Source organism: Mytilus edulis, chromosome 8 (genome assembly GCF_963676685.1).
Source record: "Mytilus edulis chromosome 8, xbMytEdul2.2, whole genome shotgun sequence".
Taxonomy (NCBI): Eukaryota; Metazoa; Mollusca; class Bivalvia; order Mytilida; family Mytilidae; genus Mytilus; species Mytilus edulis.
The window spans coordinates 8,759,137-8,772,285 of NC_092351.1; the positions used below are offsets into that span (position 1 = coordinate 8,759,137).

The following is a 13,149-nucleotide window of genomic DNA, read 5'->3' on the forward strand; positions in this document are numbered from 1 at the left end:
AAAATCCACAAGTCTTGTGAAGTCCAAGATTTTATCAATTTTATACTGAAAAGCCTATGAGATTCATTTCCTGTTAGATATACTGTTCCACGGTTTGACATAACTATTACCAGATACAGGTATTGAAAATGTTTCAACAAGACAAAAATATTATTTAATAAAATTTGTAACATCATTTTTTTTTTATTTTCAAAACAAATTACATTTCCTGTATTCAAATATACATGTACAAATACCTTAAACTTTTAAATGGAAAAATAAATTTTAAGTTAATTTGAATACATGTTAACGAGTAGAAAATAGCATAAAGTATATCAGAAAATGTTAAACCATTAACAAACACTCATCTACAAATCCATTCTTCACAATTTATTCAGATTTGATTGATTAATTGATTGTTGGTTACTTGAATTCCATTAGGATTTGATATTTCATTGTTAAATAACTTCAGTAAATCATATACAACAGCTTATCAAGTCAATATATGTAAAATCTCTAACTTCATCTACATTGTAGTTTAAAAAATTCTCATAAATTAACATCATATATTTACAACTGAGTATGAGATAAAAGAGTCTACCAAAAATGTCAGGTAACTGTTGACTAGTCATATCTATACATCCATATAAATAATAATCTATCCAAGCAGAGTGTTAGGATGGATTAAGTTTCCTTCTCCCTCTTCCTTGACCTTTGACAGGACTACTTTTAGTTGGACTACTTTTAGTTGGACTGTTTTCAGTGGCCTTTCTTTTAGTTGGACTGTTTTCAGTGGCCTTTCTTTTAGTTGGACTATTTTCAGTGGCCTTTCTTTTAGTTGGACTATTTTCAGTGGCCTTTCTTTTCTTTGGACTTCGTCTTTTCTTTCTTGGACTTTTTCTCATGTTCTTCATTGTAAAGGTAATACACTAAAATGGATGAAAAAACATTTATAATACATTAATTATTTTACAAATTAATTTTAGGTAATCAACCTTGTTTTTAAATAAATTGTGAGCAACAGAAAAATTCAAGTCAACCACTGGATAGAAATCTTGAATTTTGCACATTTCTGTGACTTCATTTACCATTCAGTTAGACTTTCCTATCCTCCCCCATCTCTAAAAGCATTGAAGTCATAAAAGTATATATATCTGCAGGAGGAACAATGCTTAATTCAAACACTGAATCAGTATTGTAAATTCAGAAAGTATTGTGATGTTTTTATTATTGTGTAAAATGCGACAGGGTTATAATCCCAATAATTTAAACACTCAATTTAGATTTTTTTTATATGATTTAAACAGGATTTTTCTCAATATTGCAAATATTAAAATCGAGTTTCAGTCTAAAATGACAAAATCACAATAATAAATGTATGCCATAATTTCTGAATTTATAGTATATTATGTTTCCAATACCTATCTGTTCCAAGAACCAACCGCATTGTGTATTAAGGAATCTTGACAGGTAAATAGTTAATTCTACAAATTATGTTTGCAAGGAAGCTAAACTTTGCATTTGTTGAAAGAAGAGATCATGAAATAATTTCATGAAAGTCAAATAGATAAAATATTTTACACTCATGTATCCTAAACTATTTTACTTTGAAATGTGCAAATGATTTTGAAGTATAAGAAATCAAAAAGATTTTGACCTTCTTTTCTAACTCCAATTCTTAACACATTTTGTTTAATTGCAATTAATATGCCAAATTTGATGAAGATATGTAAGTTGTCAATAAAATGTGCAAAATTTGATGAAGACATGTATGTTGTTAATTTCTATGTCAGTTGGTCTCTAATGGTTAGTAGTCAAATTGGCAAATCATACTACATCTTTCTTAAATTTATATCATATGTGAATTGTAAATCTAAAGATTCTTCTAACCTTATCATCTAAGAACTCTTTCAGTTTTTCCATAGAACATTTTATCTCTGCCTCAGTAATCTTTTGTTTCAATACATCCAACTCTAAGGGCTAAAAATAGAATAAACATTGTATATTATTTTACATAAAACATTTAACATACAGAATCACATTAACAACAAAAATATCACGGAGTAATATCAAATTTTAAATTGAAGATTTAATACCAATCTACATACAAATAAAACAATCGATTTCACTATAAAATCTCAAGACATAAACTACTGGTAAGTATAACTTACAATTAATATTATTTTTGAAATATTTTTCAGATAAAAGAATCTTTGTTTTGTGTTGCTTGTGCAGTTTATTTAATACTTATTGATAAAATCTTAAATTTTACAACCTGATCAAGTTACTACTCTATAAAGGGCAACTCAATGGATTTCAATTAAAAAATGATAGCAATTCCAATTTTTTTGCGACTGTCATACAAGTGAGAGGTTTAGCTAGCTATAAAACCAGGTTTAATCCATAATTTTCTACATCAGAAAATGCCTGTACCAAGTCAGGAATATGACAGTTGTTATCTATTCCTTTGATGTCTCTGAGCTTTTGGTTTTGCCATTTGATTACAGACTCTGTTTGAATTATCTATTCCTTTGATGTCTCTGAGCTTTAGATTTTGCCATTTGATTACAGACTCTCTTTAAATTATCCTCAGAGTTTGGTATTTTCCTTATTTAACTTTTCAGTAATGGTATTTTGTTACTGTATATCAAATTCATTTTTCTTTTTTTGTTTTGTTCATTTATCAGGCTTTGTTTGACTTGTTTTACATTTTGTTCTGTTTTTCCTTTATTGATTTGACAATTATTTGAATAAAAAAATAAAGTATGAGACACAATATGACATTACATAGCACATATTCTACGATAGTTTCACTAAACCACGTCAGCAGTTTAAAAGTTGGGATTCAAAGAGCCTAAATTCATTTTGTACACAAAGACTTTCAGTGGGGAAACATCAAAAACCATTTAGATACAAACAATTCACCAAAGTTTTGTGCTCTTTTGGTTAAAATGTTTTTAAGCTAAGTGTACAACATGTTGACGATGGACTGACACATGGATGAATGTACAATGGTAAACCATAACATATCCCGTAAACAGGCATACAAACCATTTGAACTAACAACAACAAAAATACAGAAAGTGCAAAATACAATTTGATACCATTAAGATTTGAGAGAGTTTTGTTACAATTCAGTTCCTGATTTAGCCAAAAGTGCTGCTCCCAAAATGAATGTATATAATGGTACTATATAACCCTGCTGCTGTAAGTGTTGGTATAAATACAATAACAACAAATTACCTCATACATAAGAATTCTGACTTGTATGTCTGGTTGTTTTCTGATAAATTCCATCAATTTGTCATTTAAACTTTTCTCCCCAGGCTGAAATACGAAGTGTATGTAGTATGTGTAAAAAGTGTATATATATGAATTTTTAAATCTTCAAACATAAAAACAATTGTTATACTGGACCAGCACCTAGTTACCTTGACAGAGTAGATGAGCCTATACACTATAGCTATGAACAATAGTAAAGATCAAAATATCAATATATGTCAGATCAGGACACTCTTGTATGATATTATTGTTGTTCTGGCTTTACATAAGATGGGTTCAAAGTCACTGTAGGTGCCCCATCTCCTCTTTGCTTGTTGGCTTGGCGGATAAAAAAATCTTAGAGGGAATATGAGCTCAAATTTAAATAACATGGAATAAATATTGACACTGTCTTGCACATCATTAGAGTTCTTCATATGGTATCTAGTGTCAATTAAATATAATGGCAGGTAGTTATTTAAAAGACCATACTGCTGATGCTGCTGGATAATATAATTATTTCAAATTTCTATAAATATTTTTCTTTTAATATTTTAATTCATTATTATTTGTGGGGTATTATTTTTTGTTGATTGTGTTGGTGTAGGTGGATAACAAATTAAAACATTCAAAGAAACCTCCCTCTAGGAGTGTAGACAGTGTAAACCACAAAATTAAGTATCCACAAATATACAATTTTCCTCACACCAAGAAAATTGGTACCCATGAAAATAAATGAATCAATAGCATACAGATAAATCAGTAATCATCTATAATTTAAACTAGTATCTGAAAAAGTGAATAGGAATTAAATCCATTTATATTTTAATTTTTTAAAGCTACCATATAGCGTGTTATTTTCGCAGTGTTGGAACAAAATCTCCAAAATAAATTCCACCAATATGAAAGTGCGCATGCATAGGTATTGATAAAAGTTTGAATCCGCCAAAATAACAACCGCCAAAACATTTCGTATACCTTTTTCAATGACAATGGTGAAATTTTACACCCACGAAAATAACCCGCTATACAGTATGTTTTTATCTATATTAAAATACCTTTAGAGGCTGAGTTTCTTCTTCTGTACAAACCATTATACTCTCCTCTACTAAATCACTGAAATATTTATAAAACATTTGATAGTTCTTTCCAGATATTATTTGCCATCCTAAAATTTTAAATGCTTATTTCAAAATCAGAAAAATTGATTGCTATCAGAGAATAAACTGTCATTGCAACTTATATAATATGAGGCAGGCGATACTTGTAAAAGGGAACGAAGTCGGTATCAATAATTTGTTTTTTAATTCTAAAATTTTAATGTTCAAAAAGAAATGGAAATACCATAACGTTTCCGATGTTGGTCCTGTTGTTAGGAATACTCAAAGTCTCACCACAAACGAAACTGGAGGAAAGAAAGAGATTTCTGCGCAAATACAGGAAAATAAAAAAGTTAGATAAAAAAAGTTAACGATTTTGAGTTCATTAGTACATTGGAAATTATATGTATAAACTGAGGAATAGACGGTTGCACAGACCAAAAAAACAATGCACCCTCTACTATTGTATATGAGGCATAAAAATGAAGAATGAGTCTCCCTTTAGCATATCAGGTTAAAACAGGACAGAACTAGAAAACGGCAAAGTTGACACCACCATTCAATCTTGAATTAATTTTGTTGTATGTAAGGATGGAGAGACAAACAAAGGTAAATCTTAATGCCCCTTCAACTCCGTCAGGGGCATGAAAATTGGTAATAAACCAGAGAAAGACAGAAATTGATAGCAATATAGATTAGAACAATATAATTTGTTCTGGTAATATCATATATATACCTGTTCTGTGAGTCCTGACTGTCATTCAAACTGTCTTCTAATTCATCCTCATCCTCCTCCTCATCATTATCATCTATATTATTATCAGTGTCAGCCTTTCTAACATCTGTATTTTCATCAACCTCATCTTCAAATTCACTGTCTGTTTCGTCTAATTATTACAATAAAACTTCATAAATTGGACCTACATAATAATTATTTTGATATTTCTAATCCAACTATTGTGGGTTATCCCTATATAATCTGCAAGGGGAACTTTGAATAATTTGATTTTTAGAGAGAGAAAAATTGTGTCGTATAAATATAAATTTTCAATAGATTTATGATGTATTTGTGGTAGATATCCTTTTTTTGTATCATTATACCTATAATGATGTGTTTGGTGGTAGATATTTTTTTTACAGTATTCTTACATTGGTGCGTTTTACGGTAGATGTCCTTTATTTAAACATTAGACCTGGGTTGCGTTCAATATCTTAGCGGCTACATAGATTTATGACCATTGAACTTCTAGCTAGCCTATAGCTTCTACATAGATATTGATAGCAGCTAGGCCAAAATCTATGTAGCACTATGTAGCCGCTACGATATTGAAAGCAACCCTGGTATATGGGAGAAAACTCTTACACATGTATTAAAGTCATTTGTGCGTTTTATCATAGTAGTAATTTAAACACTGATCAAGCATATTTATGTTGTTTACATTTAAACGGTATACTAACATTGACGTGTTTTGTGGTAGATATCCTTAGTTAAACAGTATACTAACATTGATGCGTTTTATGGTAGATATCCTTAGTTAAACAGTATACTTACATTGACGTGTTTTGTGGTAGATATCCTTTAGTTAATCAGTATACTTACATTCACGTGTTTTATGGTAGATATCCTTAGTTAAACAGTATACTAACATTGACGTGTTTAGTGGTAGGTTTTCTTTAGTTAATCAGTATACTTACATTGATGTGTTTTGTGGTAGATATCCTTAGTTAAACACTATACTTACATTGACGTGTTTTGTGGTAGATATCCTTTAGTGAATCAGTATACTTACATTCACGTGTTTTGTTGTAGATATCCTTTAGTTAAACAGTATACTTACATTGACGTGTTTTGTGGTAGATATCCTTAGTTAAACACTATACTTACATTGACGTGTTTTGTGGTAGATATCCTTTAGTTAATCAGTATACTTACATTCACGTGTTTTATGGTAGATATCCTTAGTTAAACAGTATACTTACATTGACGTGTTTTGTGGTAGATATCCTTAGTTAAACACTATACTTACATTGATGTGTTTTGTGGTAGATATCCTTAGTTAAGCAGTATACTAACATTGATGTGTTTTGTGGTAGATATCCTTAGTTAAACAGTATACTTACATTGATGTGTTTTATGGTAGATATCCTTAGTTAATCAGTATACTTACATTGATGTGTTTTGTGGTAGATATCCTTTAGTTAAACAGTATACTTACATTGACGTGTTTTGTGGTAGATATCCTTAGTTAAACAGTATACTTACATTGATGTGTTTTGTTGTAGATATCCTTTAGTTAAACAGTATACTTACATTGATGTGTTTTGTGGTAGATATCCTTTTGTTAAACAGTATACTTACATTGATGTGTTTTATGGTAGATATCCTTAGTTAACCAGTATACTTACATTGATGTGTTTTGTGGTAGATATCCTTTAGTTAAACAGTATACTTACATTGATGTGTTTTATGGTAGATATCCTTTAGTTAAACAGTATACTTACATTGATGTGTTTTGTAGTAGATATCCTTTAGTTAAGCAGTATACTTACATTGACGTGTTTAGTGGTAGATATCCTTAGTTTAACAGTATACTTACATAGAAGTGTTTTATGGTAGATATCCTTTAGTTAAGCAGTATACTTACATTGACGTGTTTAGTGGTAGATATCCTTAGTTTAACAGTATACTTACATTGATGTGTTTTGTGGTAGATATCCTTTAGTTAAACAGTATACTTACATTGATGTGTTTTATGGTAGATATCCTTAGTTAAGCAGTATACTTACATTGATGTGTTTTGTGGTAGATATCCTTTAGTTAAACAGTATACTTACATTGATGTGTTTAGTGGTAGATATCCTTAGTTAAGCAGTATACTTACATTGACATGTTTTGTGGTAGATATCCTTTAGTTAAACAGTATACTTACATTGACGTGTTTAGTGGTAGATATCCTTTAGTTAATCAGTATACTTACATTGATGTGTTTTGTGGTAGATATCCTTAGTTAAACAGTATACTTACATTGATGTGTTTTGTTGTAGATATCCTTTAGTTAATCAGTATACTTACATTGATGTGTTTTGTGGTAGATATCCTTAGTTAAACAGTATACTTACATTGACGTGTTTTATGGTAGATATCCTTTAGTTAATCAGTATACTTACATTGATGTGTTTTGTGGTAGATATCCTTAGTTAAACAGTATACTTACATTGATGTGTTTTGTGGTAGATATCCTTTAGTTCAGCAGTACACTTACATTGATGTGTTTTGTGGTAGATACTAGTTAAGCAGTACACTTACATTGATGTGTTTTGTGGTAGATATCCTTAGTTAAACAGTATACTTACATTGATGCGTTTTATGGTAGATATCCTTAGTTAAACAGTATACTTACATTGATGCGTTTTATGGTAGATATCCTTTAGTTAAGCAGTATACTTACATTGATGTGTTTTGTGGTAGATATCCTTTAGTTAAACAGTATACTTACATTGATGTGTTTTATGGTAGATATCCTTTAGTTAAACAGTATACTTTCATTGATGTGTTTTATGGTAGATATCCTTAGTTAAACAGTATACTTACATTGATGCGTTTTATGGTAGATATCCTTTAGTTAAGCAGTATACTTACATTGATGTGTTTTATGGTAGATATCCTTCAGTAACTTTATCATTCTCTTCTTGCCCACAGGTTTTACTCCATAGTTTTGTACTTTTTTCTATAACAATATTGATAAACTAATGACTTTCAATTTTTTTTTTAATTTGGAATTCAGTATTTTTGTGATTTCACTTTTAACAAGTCAGATATATCAGTATATTTGAAAAATTGCATCTACAATACAATTATTGAGACAATCTGTGAAGCCAGTGAAACGTTTGGTGAGAGATTTACAAGTTAAAAATCATTATGTTAAAAAAATTTAAATATCAAAATTTTCAAAATTTTCAAATATAAAAACTTAATTTACATGAACAAATAGATGAATGAATTAGTTTTTATATTTTAATACTCTCTTATATGCATTTGAGAAAATTGGGACTTAAGAAATTTAAAAAACCAATAAATGTCAAGATAATTAGTAGGATTATACAAGTTAGAGTAGGAATATCTTACCTTTATATGAGGCGTTGCCATTGCATCATAATTTGGCATAGGAGTAAATGGTGACGGCTCCTTCCATGTTTGTTTAGTTCTCTGTCTTTCTTTACTCATAACTGGAGTCTTGAAAGAGCGCTGAAAAATAAATAACATTAGGATTTTCAGAAATCAAAATCATATATTCTTTTGAAATTGAAAGTATATCTTCTTAATCTAATAATTGAATATCACAAATTAAAAATATCTGTATACGGTAATAAAATCAATATAATTGCATAGACACTCACTTTATAGCATGAAAGTGTTCTTGAGTTCATTGTTTTCTTAATCTGGAAACTCTGCATCAGTTACTTTATGCATATATCTATAAATAAACATAAGCACATATATTTTGTGTGTGTTGTCTTTAGCATTAACAATCTAAATAGTTGTTTGGTGCCCTTGGATCAAGCATGCACATGACTAAACGAATTAAAATGGTATCATACGAATAACAATAGATAAGTACCTGTATTGATGTAGATGTAAATGTGTTCTCATCAATTGCAAAACTTTCATCACAAAAAGTCAGGTTTTCTGTCTCTTCAATCTGATCAACTGGCTCTTCAAAGTCCTTATTCTGATCATGGTCTTCTTGAGGTTTGTTTCTGTCAGACATGGCAGAACTCTCATTTCCTAGTGCATTTGCACTTGGCAGAATTTCCTTTTGCTGATTTAAAAGATTTCAATAGGATTTTTATATCCGCAAACACAAATGTATTTATACAGATATAAGAAATAAAAGGGACTGTAATATGTTGCAATTTTAAATTACAACCCATAAACATACTTCTAGAATTAAAAGGTCTTTCTTTATCATGTTTTGTTGTTTTGACATATTTTGGAAATACTAAGATATTCTAAATGCTATTTATGAAATATAATTTTCCATTGTAAAATGCAAAAAAACAGCAAAAGACAAACTTTTTTTTTAAAAAGAACGGAATAGGGCCAAGAACTCTTTTTAAGATTTGCCAGCAAACCTGATATTTCAATTTAAAAACCTTTGACTTGATTAAAAATTCAGCCAGAAAATGTGTTAAAAATTCAAAAGTGCTGGTTATATATTCCAACTGTTAATTCAGAAATATTTGTGTGCAATTATTATTGCATTTTTTTTTATCAAAATATAAAATGCAAGATTAGTTGTGTTTTCAAAAATTGTAACTTAAAAATAATGCTATCAAACTCAATATGTTTTACAAAACCTTTCCCATAGCAATTTTAGCAATAATAAAAAACATCTTCAAAATTTCTAAATTTACAGCATATTTTTGCATTGAACAATGTTTATTATGTTTATAAGATCAAAAATGAAAAATAACTTTTCCCTCCATACCTGATTAGTGACGGGCTTACATGGTGTTTTACATGCTATGATGCCATCAAAATCGTCCCCACCACAATCATCAAAATCTTCCCAAACATCGTCACATGACACACCATCTGTTTCTATGTCAACATTCATATGATATTCCAAGGTCACATTAGTCTCCTTCCTCTCAATGTCAGATTCTCCACCGGTGATGAGACTCACTTCATCTTCATTCTCATCAGAGGATTTGTGCTTGTCATCTATATCCCCATGGAACTGAGATTTGGTTAAATTCATTTCAAATCCACTATCATTCAAATTATCAGTAGTATAAGTTACTTCTACTGTTGTGGGATGCTGTGCTGAAGAACTGCTATTCAAGTCTTGTTTATTTGGCAAATCTTCATGATTTTTTAATATATCATTAGATTTAACTGGACCAGAAAAAGTAATATCTTGACTTTTCATAAAATTTGACCTAGAACTGAATTTCCATTTCTTCTCTCTTGCTTTAAATTTTGGGGATTCCGATTCCTGAGAAGATAATTGGTCAAAATTATCTCCAATAATTGAAACATCATTATCCTCCATGTTGGTTCTAATCTTTTTGGTTAATGGAGATTTCTTTGTCGGGGTTTCCATTTCAGTAGTTTTTCTTTTAGATTTTCTAAAAGAAGGAGACATAATTGTTTCCAAATCTGAATTTGTAATTGCAGAACTAGTCTCACCTGGATCATCAAGCACCTCCTGGGATAACTTCAGTCTACTATGGCATGTTTTTGTTCTCTGGATAGTCGGAGAAGGACTGGCAAACAAATCACCACCAGAAATATTAAAACTAGAATTTAAACCCTTGTCATTGTCTTTGTAGCTTTGATCATGAGGGAAATAACTATCATTCTCATTGGTCAGGGCAAACTTCAACTCATTCTTACTATCCTCTGGATCAACAACAATTAAACTACCATTACTGTTATCAAAACTATCATGCATAGTTTTATCAACATCTGTACTTTTATCAGGCAGAATGATTTTTTTTCCATATTTTAGGGCAATGTCTTTGTCAGTTGCAGCATTTTTGTTCTTAGGAAGAGCTGTTGTTCCACTATTATCATCATCTTTTTCATTGCTATTTTTTCTTACTTTTTCCTTCAAAATGTTGCTAGTTTTATTTGAACTTTTTGCTTCTTCTGTATCTATTTTCTGACTCAGATGTTTCTGTTCTTGCCTGCTATCTTTCCCTTGAATATTTGAATTAATATTTTTAATAGTATTTTCTCTAGTTTGCCTTGAAAGTCTTGATTTTCGTGGACTTTCTATTAGAGGTAAATCCTCTAGTAAATCTTCAGAGTTCACACAATCATTATGTATGTATTTAGTCACATGACTATTATCAGAGACTGCAGAAAGGGATTTCTTCAAATCTGACTTCTCTGTGATGTTCTGAGAGCTCTGAATAAAAGGGATTTCTGGTGAATATGCCTGATCAATGTCTGCTATTACTGGAGGACTAAATGATCTTTTTTCTGGACTTTTATTTTTAGAATTTTCACATTCCAATTCCAATTTTTTTACAGGGTGATTTTTCTCTGGTGATTTCTCAAATGAAGAACTCACATTACTATACACTTCTAATTCATCATTCACAAATATCAATGATGTATTTTTTACATTTTTAGCTTCGGATTTTCTGGGACTATAATCACAATTTTCCTGCATGTATTTCAAAGATGAATTTAATGCTGATTCAGTATCTAAATTTTCAATACTTGTTTTATTCTCATATCTAGTAATCTGATTCAAAAGAGAATGTTTAATTACATCTGACATTTGACTTGACATTACAGGGGATTTCTGTTTTTCACTATTAGAACTCTGGGAGCAGACAACTTCTTGTTCCATCCCAGAATCCTCTCCTGACTTCCTGTGACCTTGACCATCATCTTCTTCCTCATCATCAGAATCACTCCACAGCTGTTTTAGCAAACTCTCCACAGATGTTTTATTTGGTGAAGCAGACTCTGATTTTATAGGACTATTAGCCTCTGTTGACCGTGGACTGGAATGTAACATTTTCAGAATTTCTTGTAATTCTGTTATCTTAAATCTGTAAATTATATAAAATCATTTTTATCATTATTTCTGCTTTGATAAGACTGTTTTTTTGTAATAAATTTTTATAAGTGAAAAGTTGGGGTACAGGAAGAAAACATATTTCATAAAAAAGCCTGAATATACAAAGTGAAAACTGTACATTAACTTCTATGATCACTTGGTAATCTAAACCCAAAATATCCAAAGATTAACAATTTTCCTACGACCTATCATACTGATACTGTCCAATTTTTTTGTCACTATTCTAATTTTACTTAATTATTTTGTTTCTTCTCTTAGACATAGATATACTGCTTCACATAGAAAAACTCCTATTTCTGCATGAGATTTCACCAATAGAGTCTTGGACAGTTGTAACGCAAGTCTACATAAATATAGGAACCTGATGTATACTGTATAGAGTACTGTATACCTTACAACAAAATTATTTTCATTTACCTGTGTACATTATTGTTTTTGGGGGCATTTTGTTTAAAGTTATGGTTGTCTTTCTCAAATTGTTTAACATCTCACCCCTTATTTTATTGATTTTCTATTTAAATTTTGTCATGGAACATTTCCTTCTATGTATGTTCACCTGTGTTTATATGTCTTTTGATTAAGTTAAACCATTTTAATTGATATTTTATAGTGTGTCTTTCTATGGTGTGATGTTACACTGTTGTTGTTGGTAAGGGTGATGGTTGGTACCTATTAAAACATTTAAATCAGCTGCATTTGATTGAGCCTGTTCTAAGTCAGGAACCTGATGTTCAGTGGTTGTTGTTTGTTAATGTGGTTCATAAGTTTTTTTCTTTTCTTATACAGATTTCTCCACTGGTTTTCCTGTTTGAATGGAGCCATTCAATATTGCGATTCTGTCATTTCAGACTAAAATGCTATTTTAATTTTTGTGATATTTAGAAGAAAAAATTTGGGAGTTAAAATTATTGCGATTATTGTCGCAATAGCCGCAATTATAACCTATTGCATACCTATCAGCTAGCTTAACAACATCAGACAAACAGCTCTGTGTCACAGATACAAGTCCACCATAGACATATTTCATTATACTGATCACAGCATCACTGGCCATGTCCTCCATGTAAATATGGCCACCTTCCTCATACTGTAATTACAATGTATATGTTCAAGTAATTATAAATCAAGACCGATAAATAAAACATTGCCTACTCCCAACAAAGCAGTTAAGTTTTTAAGTTGTTTTTTAAGCAATAGTAAAAGAGATT

At 30.1% G+C, this 13,149-nt stretch overlaps 1 protein-coding gene across 1 annotated transcript in view; it reads right to left on the reverse strand.

Moving 5' to 3' along the window:
• Positions 1–510: 510 nt before the first annotated feature.
• Positions 511–13,149, reverse strand: part of LOC139484724 (structure-specific endonuclease subunit SLX4-like) — a 29,617-nt gene continuing 16,978 nt past the window's right edge. Inside the window, exons 13-22 of the mRNA XM_071268616.1 lie at positions 12,895–13,028; positions 9,830–11,912; positions 8,960–9,160; positions 8,467–8,586; positions 7,981–8,068; positions 5,077–5,227; positions 4,299–4,356; positions 3,223–3,306; positions 1,870–1,959; positions 511–908 (exon numbers count right to left, since the gene is read on the reverse strand). Coding sequence (XP_071124717.1) covers positions 654–908; positions 1,870–1,959; positions 3,223–3,306; positions 4,299–4,356; positions 5,077–5,227; positions 7,981–8,068; positions 8,467–8,586; positions 8,960–9,160; positions 9,830–11,912; positions 12,895–13,028 — 3,264 coding nt within the window. The 3' untranslated portion in view covers positions 511–653. The remainder of the gene's footprint in view (positions 909–1,869; positions 1,960–3,222; positions 3,307–4,298; positions 4,357–5,076; positions 5,228–7,980; positions 8,069–8,466; positions 8,587–8,959; positions 9,161–9,829; positions 11,913–12,894; positions 13,029–13,149) is intronic.